Source organism: Apostichopus japonicus, chromosome 14, assembly GCF_037975245.1.
Source record: "Apostichopus japonicus isolate 1M-3 chromosome 14, ASM3797524v1, whole genome shotgun sequence".
NCBI lineage: Eukaryota > Metazoa > Echinodermata > Holothuroidea > Aspidochirotida > Stichopodidae > Apostichopus > Apostichopus japonicus.
The window spans coordinates 7932995-7947563 of NC_092574.1; the positions used below are offsets into that span (position 1 = coordinate 7932995).

Below are 14569 nucleotides of genomic sequence, written 5' to 3' on the forward strand. Positions count from 1 at the left end.
CATTTTCTCTTGTATACTTTACTGGAATGACTGAATAACAAAGGAAAGAAATACCGAACATGAAACCTTTAATTAGTCCCAGATCATTCACCACCTGCACTGACTCAGAACAAACCAGTAAGTTTAACATAAACCTAGTCTTGTGGCTGGTACCAGCTATATAGGCAATGTTAGTTTCATTTCAACATTGCGACTGAAAACTAACAGGAATCAAATTACATCAAATGATAGATCATACCCATCATTCAAAACAAGTATTGACAGCTATTTACATACAGACCAATTATGCAGGTCATTTGAGAATTATTATGAATATTAACGTAACATCTACTTCATGTTTGAACCACTATTTCAACACACTGTAGGCCTTCAGTACTGTACCTGTTTAATAGCTGGACATTGCCACTCTGTAAAATTGGTTTTTACTCAATTTTATTTTGCTAACTGGATGGAACCTCCCTCCTGAGTTTATTTCATTCCAAACATTGAATATTCCAAACCAAAGTTAGGTTCAACTTGAGAGAACTATTTTACCGAACAAGAGCTACAATGTACAGCATATATGTAACTGGTCCAATACAAGCAAAGGTATAACCTTCACAAAATTGATGTCAACATTATGAAATTTGCTAGTTACAAGAAGGAAGATAAACAAAAGAGACCAGTACAAGAGAACACCACTTCCACTACGGTATTGTTCTGACCAACCTATTGTCCACGTAACAATGTCATCACATGATGTCATCACTTAAACACCATCCCTAGCTTTATAAATCAACAACTCTCTAGCACTCCATTTCCTGTTTATAACGCTACTCACTGATCTTCCCGAGTTTCTGCTTCAAACATGTTCCAGCCGATACATTCTTTCTTTCCTCTCACAAATTTCCCAATGAATATATATTCATTTTTATTTCTATCCATTGGTTCTTCAGCCTTGTTTTGAAATTTCAGGGCTTAAAGTGTTCTTTAAACACAGACCAGTCCTTTAACCATTTCTAAAGATCAACTACCAAAAATTTACGATCGAAAACTTGCTTTATACGGTTCCAAGCCATAATTCATACACTGTACTTACCATCGTAGCAAACTTTGTACACGATACGTATATATATAGTCAGCCTTCCGAGAAGCGAATCTGATCCCAGAACGACGACATCACGACTAACATTGACATGCAGTAGCAGAGCATTAATTCAACTGACTTTTAATGGCAGAAATGTTTATCGTTGTTAAGTTCCAAAGTACAAGCAGAATTCAAATATCTCTATCTACTGGAGTTTTCAATAACCAAGTAAGGGTTTTGACTGAACCGAAAGGACCAACTACTGTGATAGTTTACCATATTTGTACAATACATTTCATACTTTGGTCAAAATATACAGCTTTTTAAGTCTCTGTCCAAACAAAAGCTTTTATAATATTTGCAGACGCTGTGACAAAACACGTTACAATTAAGCACACAATTAAATTGTTTGATAGTATACAGTGAACATGATGACGTCACACAACACAACCTTGCTGGGAGTGAACGATGAAAATGTTTACCTCGGCTAGCATAATTTTATGTAAGTATGGCTGCCAACTTACATATTCATGATTACTCTAGCTACGGTAGTAGACTACAGTAAATGATTTAAGTGTTCCCTAAATGAGTGAATTCATTTATCCATTGATTCACTCTAACAGGCGATTGTTTTTATATCTCCATAGATTTCAGTTATTAACTTATCAGCGAATAGATAAATCCACATCTTACTTGCTCTATGAACTTTAATATCTTGATGCCTACTGTACCATTTTGAATGAACATGCACACATTGCTGATCAAAGTCCAATTTGCTTTGTTGTTTTCTAGACTAAACATTTGAAAATTTATCTGCATACATCAAACCACCATATTTGCATGTTCAGTACTCTAAACAGAATTCACTGTACAAATTTGCTCCTTCACTATAAACAAGAGTAATACAACTGGATAAATTGATAAACTATATATCTAACTATGCAATGTAGAGCCTATAGTACACATGTACATGTACATGTCTGAAAATACAAAGTATGAGTATCTATCTACAGGTATTACTTATCATATTATACACAGAATGCAGAAATAACTTTACCAGTGCTTTAAATCAATCCAATACTTTTTTTAATTTTCTAAATCTATAACATAAATTCTTTTACATATTTACCTGCATATAGGCTTATTATAACCTTTCTAATAAATCCACATTCGGTGTAATTATCCTACGAAATATCCATCAAAGCATCAAATGTTCAACACACACAGGCATACATGTGTGTGACTATAGCAAACTTCCATACATAGCATAGTTCCATGGGCACTTATCACAATATACAGACTGTACACACACTACAGGCAATTGAGGGAGGTAGCTTATCTATGTAGCAAATTCACAGACACAGGGTGACTAGGTTCTCTTTTGTGTGTTAGTGTCATTGAAGGACATCTTGGATTAACCTCTGTAAGAGACTGGTCTTCTGTCACTGCCAACAAATCAATATCTCTTTCTGGATGCTGGGAATCTGATCTTTTTGTTATTCAAATCAGGGTTCAGACATAACTGAGAGTGGTTGTTATAGTAATGTTAATAAATTGTGGCATAGTTAGTCTGTGATGTCACCATTTATAAAAGATCATTGTCCAATAGGTTGGAAACAGTTTATGCAATTGCTATTGGTAAGAAACAAAGATGTCATAAGTATATTCACAAACAGAGCAGAGAAATACTTTAAACTAAGAGCTTCCTCTTTCTTTTAATGAATAAACTGAGGGAAAAAATTGACTGTTTATGGTGGGATACTGGAAATGGGAATGTGAGTGAGGTTGGGCAGGAGAGGGTAAAGGGAATAGGGTAGAGTTGAATGGGAGAAGAGATGGAGAAGGGGAGATAGAGAAGGAGAAGGGGAGAGGGGAAGAGGGAGAAGGGAAGAGGGAGAAAGAGACCAGAGAGGGGGAAGGGTGGAGGTGGAGGTGGAGGGAGGAGAAATGGAGATGGAGATGGGTGAGATGGAGAAGGGGACAACGGGAAAGGGAGAGGGAAAGAGGGAGGAGGGGAGCAGAGAGGGAGAAGGGGGACGGAGAAGGAGAAGGGGGCCGGAGTGGGGGAGAGGGGAAGGGGAGAGGGGAAGGGGAGAGGGGAAGGGAAGAGAGAGGAGGGGAGAGGGGAAGGGAAAGGGGAGAGTGGGGAGGAGTAGAGAGAAGGGGATGGAATGGGCAGAAAAATAATGGAAAGAGGAGATAAAGTTAAAAGTCACACAGCAGCTTTGTTTTACATGAGAACTAAATGAGTTGAAACATTTTAAATGATAAACTAACCTTTAAGCGTAGAAAGTGAAATTGGTTCAGGGTTTGTTTAAATTAAGATGAAGTCTCCAATCATGTTTTGCCATATAATAGCTCTAAATATGTTAATTATATTATTGTACCTCAAGAGACCCTTTGAAACAAGTTTTTGCCACATCTTATGCGCAACACAAAATTGCACAGGTCTGCACAACACAAAATTTCCATACGCCGATAGTTAATCAGGACTCAGACGGACAAAAAGAACGAATGCAACTGAAGGAGAAAGGCTATAGGGCGAGGGAGTCAACAGCATTTATTTTTCAAAGATATAACAAACAGAGTCCAATGTGTCCTTTGTCTGTCTTCCCTCAGTTAACCTTTGAATAAAATTCCTGCGTGGATCAAAACAATTCACCTCCACTTTTTTAATGTGTGGATATCTGCCCAGAGATAGGGGAGATGTTAAGTGAGGAGGAGGGAGTGATAGGGCAAGAGATCATCAAAAGGTCTGACAACAGCAATTAGTGAGGAGTAACTGAAATGGATGTAACGATAGCTAAACTAGGTCAAAGTTTAAAGCCGAGTCTTTAGGAAAGGGTTCAGAGAGACCACACATACAGCTTGAAAGTACTTTGCAGAGATTTAGGTTACATGTGAAACCAAACAAATATGTATACACAGATTTAGTGTACATTACAACCCTTGGTCAACTTGCTAAAGTGAACAGTACTAATCTCCAGGGCTGTGACATCAAGAGGCTCTTAAAGTAAATACACCAACACAGATGTTCTTCTTTATGTTTCCAGGACATCAAAGAAAGAAGATCAGAAAGCCAAAAGAAATTCTTTCCTTGACTGTCTCCCATTTTCTACAAAGTCAATTGAGGAGGAATGTAATTTGGAAGCTGATAATATTTACTAGGACTAACCTAGATGGGCAAGTACCTATGACTCTGAACAAAGTACTAATAAAATATCCTATAAACAGTGCCCAAAATTGAAAGAGTACAGGGTCAACTGAAGGGTCAATGTTGAATTTCCTGTTTAGTTTTGTGAGAGGTTCTAAAAAAATGCACACATACATAAATTTCCAGAACTGTATTAATATATACACATATACATATATATATATATATATATATATATATATATATATATATATATATATATAGATAGATAGATAGATAGATAGATAGATAGATAGATAGATAGATAGATAGATAGATAGATAGATAGATAGATAGATAGATAGATAGATAGATAGATAGATAGATAGATAGATAGATAGATAGATAGATAGATAGATAGATAGATAGATTTTCCAACTCATTACGATTTTCAATTATATATATAGACAGATATATACACAAGTATAAATCACTTAATTCTAATATCCAGGTTATTCTGAAAGGGGAAACTGTGGAAGAGGTTTAAGACATATATATATATATATATATATATATATATATATATAAATATATATATATATACAAGTATAAATCACTTAATTCTAATATCCAGGTTTTTCTGAAAGGGGAAACTGTGGAAGAGGTTTGAGACAGGTAAACTAAGGTCCTTGACAGCTCAGACCACTTGAATGTACTCCTCTGTAGCCGAAACAGGAAATTATTATGACAGACTGAATAATCTTCAAAAGATATTTCTATTTATAATGTGACGATTACATATAAAATTGCCCTCAACTCTTCTAATTAAGTTATTAATCATCCCTATAATTGACTATATATTCATGATACCCGAGTATATGGTGATTAATTTTGAGGTTTCAATCAACTTACTATCAAAAATGAAATCCTTTTTGACTATATAATTAATGCAAGTACTGCATTAACTATACTGACACTATGAGTTGCGACATGTACTGCCCAATTGAAAAGTATGAACACATAGTTTTGCTTTTTTCAACACACAAGGCACACCTTTTGCCATGCACACTGTCACTAAGGTGGATGTCTGAAGGGGTGGGGGACATTCTTACCTTCCCCTTCCAAGAAATCCCCATCCTCCAAAACTGGTCTCCGGACCTATATACTCTTATGGGTACTGACTATCTGTGCACGGAAAGGTTTACGGCCGAAATTAATTTCTCCTTCTGCCTACCCTAGCCCATTCCTCATTCTCCTTTTTTATCCCCTTCCCTTACCCTCCTCCCATAACCCTCCTCTCCCCACCCTCATTCCCCTACCATTCACCTTATCCAACCTATTCCTTAACAACAGATTATATCACTATCAAAACTTACATTTATGACACCAAAACTGAAAGATAAGCTGGAAGAACTATGTCCTATGATTCACTATGTATTACTAATATACGATTACTTTATGTTTACAATCCACTCGTCAACATTCTGTTACCAGTCTTTGTCATGTTTCTCTATTGATAGTGTTGCCATAGCTACCGCAGTTAAAAGTAAACTCGGTTCTGATAGGACATAAAGATCATATTTTCCCCTCCGATATTAACAAACCTTTGACTCCACTTGAGCATGGTGCGTAAGAAATATCTCCTGACAACACAGTGGCTTTGGACTTCTATTGGTGGAAAACAATAGCGGTGCATAAAGTCTTCATAATCCTTTTAGTTGATAAATCAAACCTCACTTGAAGTTACATCAATCCATTCAGCGTAATTCAATTCATAAATGTACTTGCAAGCTGTTAAACCTACTGTAACATGGAGTTTGAGTCAATCCCTGAGTAATCTTTATTGACAATCATTTAAGCAATGAAAGTAGAGCTTGACACTGTCAACGACAAAAACTTTTTTCCTTTTTCCCATTTTCCCATCAGAAAGACACAATTTGCACTCTATATACAGTACGTATCCAATGCTACTAAGAAGGACAAGAAGTCTTGACAATTCTACTAATATGTAAGTCACCTGTAGAGTAAATATCTCACCAGTTGTTGGCAGCCGGTCACTATTGCGAATATCGTGCTGATGTTCTTAATCAGTTTATACTAAATTTGGAAAAAAGTTGTCAGAATCACTCAGTATTCTCATTAATCTTTGCACGTTTTTCTGTTAAATGAAAAGTTTAACAAGTTCAGTCCAAGCTGCTGCTGCACTTTTGCTCCACCATTTAATGATCAGAGATTGTATAAAAATTAGCAACGATTTATGATCTGGTCGCAATATATTAAAGGTCCATTTGCTTCTACAGTTGTCACAGTACACAAACGAACGTTATGGAAAAGTTCCACTCCTCGGCCAGATTATACCTGTCTGTATTATAAAAGTCTGACCTAAATTGAAGAATCATATTCCAGAAATACACAGAAATGATTCAAAGGACACAGTTTTTAATAGCTAACTGAGTGTACATATACAACAGTGTAACAACAATATGACATGCAGTCCAAATCAGTGTTAAGAGCCATGATATCAAATACAGAGTAGCAGTGGCTTACAACAACAGTGCCCCTGTGTTTGTTCCCTGCAACAGACTCTTGAGAATCAGTTCAACCCAGCATGCACCTTTACAAGGTAGTTAGAGTCACTATTACTGCATATGACTGAATTTCATCCTTTACCCATTTATACTTCACCCTTTGACCTTGACCCTGAGGATATGTTTGCCCTCTGCATTTCATAATCCAAACAAGCGAGTTATAAATTGTAAATATTTCAGATTCCTGGGAAAGACTTCATGACCACAGACCCTAATGTAATAATTCCACTGTAGAGGAGAGCTAGGATTTCTATATATCCACAAACTGGAACAAGAGCAATCAAAATTTTAAATCCATTGAATCAAAGAAATCACAAGATCTTTGCACAAAACTTGATGGCAGCTGTTGGTATACAATTAATCCTCTAGGAATCAGAAAAGAAAAATTGCTAAAAGCTTCCTTTCTGCAAATTGCGATGAGATGTCTGACATTAAAAGGACTAATTTTCTTTTCATTTTTAAAAGTCTTTTCAGAGTTGAATGAAATCCTTTCTTTTCCCTACATATCAATTACTCACCACAGCATGTGCTATTTACATCAAATCCAGTCACAAAGGTCAAAGGTCATGTCACTGATGGACAGATTGCTCTCCTGGATGGGTTACCAATATATGATGTAAAAGCTTATTCTTTGTGCAAATTAAAACAAAACTTTTTCCATTCTTTGCCCTGAAGCATATTCCTTGAAATCCCATCAAGTTCATAACCACTCTAAAAGAGATCAATGAATGAATGAATCCCTCAAACCACCTCCAAAGCTAGTCAACCAAATTCACCTCTGGGAGCAAGAACAGCTCTGTGAATGTTAAAGGTACACAAACAGCCATACTGTGTTCGATACACCAATTACAGGATCCTTCACAGGACAGGGTGGGGAACATCAGGACTCAGGAGTGTAAAGTTTTGTTCATGAAGGAACATCTATAACTGATACCTGAGGAGGAATTTTTGTATAAGCTAGGTCAACGCTAAACTAGCTTACTTCAAGGGAATCCTCGCTGCTCATGGGGGAGTTATTAATATCTACAGCAACTTCTCTATCAAGGGAGCTGGCTGCCAGTTTCTGACCTACCTTTGCCCTTAGTTCAAAAAATCATTTCCAGATGGGTTGCATAGGTAGTCCCCCCTCCCCCTTCCCCCCCCCCCCCCACAGAATAAGTGTAGCATGACCTGTTGCAAGTTCTGTCTTCTGTACAAACTTCCCTATTGATACCTCTTGACCTATCACCTAAGAGGAGTGAACCTATAGATGCTGTGGTGAACAGCTTTCCAATGAATACATGTGAAGGTTATGACTGTGTATAATGCTGGTAGAACTCTCCATATAGGTGTTGTGCTCCATTCAAAATCAATTGGATACAACTTTCTTGATTCAACAATTATCAGGATGGTAGAATTGAATTTGTGAAATTTGTTTGCACTGTTAAAATAATATCTTCAGAAAGTTGAATCAAGTTTTCTAAACTGGCGCAGAAAAAACTTGTAAAGCGGAATAAAATAATAAAGGTACGATGACAAGTCCATCTCTGAGTGTAGGAATTGGGATATGTGCGGAAAGTTTAAGCACTTCTCATAAATGAACCGTATGCTAGTCAACAAACAGTATTTGTTAACAACACTGTATCACTTTGATTAAAATGTTTCATATTTATAAATTTTACATCACACCAACAAAAAGATTTTGAATTAAACCTTGAGGAACCATAAATCTTATCTGTAACATGCACTTAGATGAAATACCCAGGAAGTAGGAAGAGATGGCACAGTGCACCAGTTCAGTGGCAGAGCGTCCATACAGTCAGAGGGGGTGGATGCCACCCCTGACGGATTCAAATGGACTGCTGGCGCCCTTTTCAGCTTTTTACCACTTTTTACTTATTCCCGATTATTGACTTTTTTATTGCACTCTCAAATACCTATTGACATTTGTCACATTTTGTTGGTGTAATTTGGCGATGACACCTATTTATTCTTCCTTTATCTGCAAATTAGCAAGGCCCAGAAAGGGTCATTTCCGGCGATCTAGGGAGTATCTTTACTCAAAAACTTTCTGAACGCTCCGGTCCGCTTAATAGATAGTGCTGAAAGCGCCCCTACAGACCATTCTCGCCCCCCTGACCAATACCCCTAGCTCCGCCACTGCACCAGTTGCTAAAATTTTTCCAGTCATGTAGCTTCTAGTAGATAAGAAAAGTGCAAATGTAGTTTGGAGACAGGTAAGAGTGTCGAGTCGAAGTATTTAATACCAAAGATACACATACAGGTCGTTTCGGTACTAGTAAACGGAACAGAACAAGAGACCTATACATGTTAGGCCACAGTTTACAAAAGTGAGGGCTCTCTTTGTGTTTTATATAAAGTAATATATATTGCATAGAATATATACTGGGAACTCCCCCTGTGTCATATCTCTAGTGGTGTGACAAAAGAAAAGAAAAGAGAATTGAACCAGGGAGTTGTTATGGAACAACTCCCTGATTGAACTAGATATAGTAACCTTTAGCTTCAGTCAGGATACCCATGGGAATATTAGTGTCACTGACTAAGAATTTCAAAAATGTGATGGAAGCAGAACTAACTAAAACTTTGTGTCTGGCAAGTGATGGTTAATAATTCCAAAAATGTAATACAAAAAACATATTCATTTGTGAGGGATTTTTTGAGGGACTGGGATCTATCTTCCCTTTTCCAGTCTTCTTCTTGGTTGGTCCCTACTGTCCTTCAGATCAAATCCTTTTAATTTCATATTCTACATGGATGTCTAATAGGATCATGTGGCAGGCCATTAGCATAGTTATAAATGGTTAACTGTACCTTTTCTCAATTAAAGTTAAAGAGAATTTTTCTTTTAACTAATCAAGCTGAAATTGTCTTCTCTTTGTTTAATACAAAGAGTTTAACAAGGCTCAAAGCAGCTCGTTATATATATCCAGCAAAATTGTATAGTCCTGCACTGCTCGCCCACTCACTATATATAGGTACAGCATATAGGCCTCCTCCAGCTTCTATTTAACAGTGCACAGTTCATTTCCTTAGGTTGTCACAGTCGGACAGATAGGGTCAAACTTGAGGTGTGGATCAGGTGTTATAAAGAAGGGCTCAGAGTGACAAGGCATTACTTTGCACACACTATGGCAGCTACTTCTTTGAAATAAAATATAAAAATAAAAAATTTAGACACACTGTTTGCATTTAACAACTTTAGGAACCATCAAGATAAAGTGTTGATGATGTCTGTCGTGACATCATTTTGTAAGAATAGTTCAAGGTTCAATTTAATGATAATATATATGTAAAAAAGTCCCTCTTTTTGAATGAGTAAGTAGTCTATAGTGCATGGACTGTGGTGCAACAATTACTGTAACTTGTGACAACCTGTACACTCTAGAACTAAAACAAGAGGTGACGTACATACGCTTCAAAATGTATTCAGGTGGAAAGTTGAAGACCCCACTGTTGTAACATGGAAAGGTAGATTTCGAAAGGAGGATTTGAGTTGGGGGTAGAGTCCCAGATGTAGGATTGAGGCGCAGGGCAAAAACGTTACCAGAAAGTAATGGTGAGGTAAATGATTAAGGTAGACTAGAGACAGGTATTAGAGAGGAGCGAAGTTAATGGATAATTCATCCCATGGTTGGAGAGGAGATGGGGTAGGGAGAAGGACTTTGAGAGAAGGAGGAAGAAAATATTCATCCCTTCGCTGCCAATCAAAATTGTTGGAAATGTTACTTTATGATAGACACTGCAGCCTGCATAACATCTGTCCCTTAACCCATCCACCATGACCAGACCACACCACACATGATAAAATCTCACAAATTGCTCTCTCTTTAGTTCCACCCCAACCGGAAATTGCAATAATGACAGATATGAGGTATCAGCTGCATTAATGAGCCCCCAAGCGTTACAGTTAAATTTTATGACAGATATTACCACTCAGCTTGTCATACTTTCCGAGAACCAACTCGGTGGGGGGTGGGGGGGATGGACAGTGGGCAATGAGTTTGGTGAGGAGCATTCTTGTGGCAAGAAGAGAGACAGGGCTCTGTCTGGTCCTATTAAAGCAACACAAGAAAAATGTTCATGAAACCCTATATAGTTGGTTCCCCCATTGGCCAGGCTGGTAAAACTTTAATAAGACCAATTATGCAGCGAGCATGCAGCTCTAATATACAATTAATTTTCATCCTGGAACTTGTCATAGCAAATATAGTTTAGTAGCAAATGTACTTTAATAGGGCAACTTTCAAGTCTGAATAGTTGTTCCTTTTAGACTTTCAACTGGAGTGAGTTCACTTGAATTACTATACCTATAAATGAGCGGCTATGTGCAGAATGTTAAAATCCTCTACGTTACAGGCAAATTAAAGGGGCATAATTGTCCCCCTCCCATCCCCCCCCCCTTGATGAAAGTAAGTAATGCAAATCATAAAAAATTTGAAAGTGAGACACAAACCCAACCATCAGTATCCATCTATGCTGATAGAGAAAAATGCCATGAACAACATTCCCACACAGTTAAGAAATATCTTATTCCATTATTAGGGAGATATCAAATATTTAATGTTTCCTTCAAACACACACACATACACGCACACACACACACCATCAAAGCAGAAGACTTGATCAAGTCTAAATATGGCATCATTGAGCCACATGTGATCAATTATGTTTTTATTTATATTCATTACAATGTTTATTTTTTGTGATGGAGATCAGGGATTTTTGTTGTTGCAACTGCTGAATCTAAAATATTGAGGTTCTAAGACATGAGTCACATGACCCATGAGGGTTTTAGTGTCAACATTGTCAACATGTTTCCTTGGAAATATGAAAGGGAAAACAAAAAGTAAGTAAAAGGTTTCAGATCCAAGTGTAAACTATGACATCACAGATTGACAAAATGACAGCACCCTGCAGTCACTACGACTTATTATACTACGTAGAATATCTTCCAAACGGAGCAAACATTTGCTTAGCTGTTTTCGGTGGAGTTATTAATGATCATAATGATCTCTGTCATATAAGTTAAAGATAATGGTTAGCTGTTTTGTGTCTCCTTCAAAAGAAACAATTTTCAGCCATTCTTAAACACATTTTCCTCACCCTGTGAGTAAGATACTTACCTGAATGTCTGAATAAAACACTCTTCAATGTCAGAATAATCAGAGGGTCAGAACTAATTCCAGGCAATCTAAGACTTGCATATAAACTTTCACAACTGCTATTTCAGAAACGTTTTATAGCATCGTAAGTTTCCGGTATGAACTACTTGAAGGAAAGCTCTGTTGAAATCAAATCTGACCACGTCTATTATTCAAAGCATTGATTCCAAGCCCCAACACATAAATCTTGAAATTTAATAATCCATGGAAATGAGGGAGAAAACAACTGATCATGCTATAGCCAGCTCAGCCTTCACTAAGAGTTGGGAATGAATGCTGTTATGACCAATGACCATTACCAGCAGAGCTAATTGCACCCTTTTAGATGGAAAGAAATTAAACATTACCAGCTAATTGCAACCGTTTAGACAGAAAGAAACTAAACAGGACAGAACTTAACACGAATATGTACATTGACCACTACATATAGTGAATGTAATCGGTGGTAGTAAAATGAAAGCAACAAATATGCCAGAGAGGTACGTTGAGGTCTTGATGCATTTTCAATCTAAACAGCTACTGTAGCTACAGCTGCTACGTTATACAGTACCATACCGACATGTACAGATGGACCTCTCTGGTAATTGCAAATCCATTCACTGATATTTACAGGTGATTACTACAGGAAACAAGCTGCAAGTATTTATGTTTAATAAAGTCTACCTGGATCTAAGAGTGATCATCCCCGAACTGCAGATCAGAGGACGACGATCTTCTCAACCACGTACCAGCATACTACCACAACCTACTCACAATTACCTACAGTGTATATTATAAAACATCTTCTAACTGTTACTCCTGAGCTTCTCTTAGACAATGCATCCACGATCTGAAATTTCACTAGGTCACCCCGCCAATAGTTCAACAAAAGGCTCGATGACGTACTCTACACGCAACTTAAGACTATGAAATAATGAAACCCATCCATCGTTTTCTTCTTTGGTAATCTATAAACAACGGTCTGACCAGGGCATAGTACCTTAATTCTTTTGAATGCCACCAAAACTCAAAAGGAGCAACCTTTTGTCGCCACCCTTACAGCAGGATTGACTCTCAAGGCCCTCTGTCAAGCGAATCCAAAAACAGCAAATATTTACCGTGTGAGGAAACTTGACAATGATCTCCGACGGATTTTGTGAAGAAATCCTACCCAGGTCTTTTGTCAACTTTTCGGGAGGATTACAATGGGATGAATGGAAAGAGGATCAGCTCAGTTACCATCCAGGGCAGTGGTTAATCCTTTCATGACATTAGCATCTTTTTGTTTTGTTTTCAACAAACCTCTGATGATGATGTTTGCCCAAGGAAAGTGAATGGATGAAGAGCTATGTAAACGCTGAAAACTTTCACAGTTCAGTGTTAATGCATGTGGTTATTTTCATACCATATGTCGGAGTGTACAGAGGGGCATATATATACTTTTACACAGATAGATAAATAGAAAAATATAATAGGGGAGCCTACAAGCCCGCCCATCATTCATTACCATATAAGCTCGACGACGCAGTAGATTAAGACACTTGACTTTGAATTACAGTAGTTCTCCAAAGAGCTGAGAAAACCACTCCTCCTTATCAGAGATATAGTGTTGCTAGAACTGAACCTATGCAAGCCATATACTGTATGTATGCCATCACTAAGCCACATACTGTATGCTGGAATTGATAGTTGATTATCTCTCTATTCATAACAATCTTTATAATGGCCGATTCGTTCACATTTGAGAATGCAAACGAGATGAGGACTTTGTTTTCCATCAGAGAGGTAAATAACGTTGACCCTACCAGGATGCTTCCACATTATGCAACCCTGTGCGAAGGGATCAACATCGAACCAAAGAGATATAATCGAGCGTGAGAAGGTCAGAAAGGTTATTTACATAATGAGTTTAATAGTTATGATAGGAATGGAAAGTACCACAGACAGCTTGTACTGGCACTGGTCTGTGAATAATGCATCTAGGTGAAAATGGAACATCATAAAACTTACTGGTTTAAAAATTTACGAGTGACAAGCTTACCTGTCTCCTCACAACCTTGTGAGGAGACAGTAAGCGAGGAGCGAAGTAAATTATAATGTACCATCTGGACATCACTGGTTGAGTGATATACAATGAACATTCACACTACAATCTTTATTGCCCTCACGGCAGTTACAGGGTCAGTGTTCTTCCCCCTCATCCCCCCCCCCAAAGAAGATCAGAATTGCAAGGTCTGATCCTTTGTATGCTCACATAGATCTGTCAAACAGAGTACAATTTTACTGAGATATCTGAGAGGCTGTTCGTCACAAAGATTTAGAAGATGCTTCGATTTATTCCTTCTTTCAAGCAAATTGACTAAATATTCACCAATGTCACATCAATACACCAACACACCACACATCAGTTTGAAGGCTGAGTAATGGAGAGAAAACTTTGGAATTAGGGAAAAGAGATGGTAAACTATAGGAGTGGACGAAAAGAGGAACAAATTTTCTTCAAATCCTGTTGTGACTATATGTTAAGGTGTATGTCTGTCCAACAATTTCTGGCTTAACTTTGTCATTTTTGGTTTCCCGAAAAAGAAAACTATGGAGTCACTGTTACCGACCTTGCCAAATTGTGAAGGGGAACCGC

At 37.5% G+C, this 14569-nt stretch overlaps 1 protein-coding gene across 8 annotated transcripts in view; it reads right to left on the minus strand.

The window, feature by feature from the left end:
* Positions 1 to 14569, minus strand: part of LOC139979948 (uncharacterized) — a 103571-nt gene that overhangs the window by 39226 nt on the left and 49776 nt on the right. Inside the window, exon 1 of one of the 8 annotated variants that reach the window (XM_071991211.1) lies at positions 5804 to 5838. The exons of 4 other annotated variants lie outside the window; for them this stretch is intronic. In XM_071991211.1, the coding sequence (XP_071847312.1) occupies positions 5804 to 5823 (20 nt within the window). In that variant the 5' untranslated portion in view covers positions 5824 to 5838. Of the gene's footprint in view, positions 1 to 820; positions 950 to 1078; positions 1233 to 2195; positions 2460 to 5803; positions 5839 to 14569 lie in introns of those variants that run through there. 3 more of the 8 variants (XM_071991213.1, XM_071991212.1, XM_071991210.1) reach the window with 3 other exon arrangements.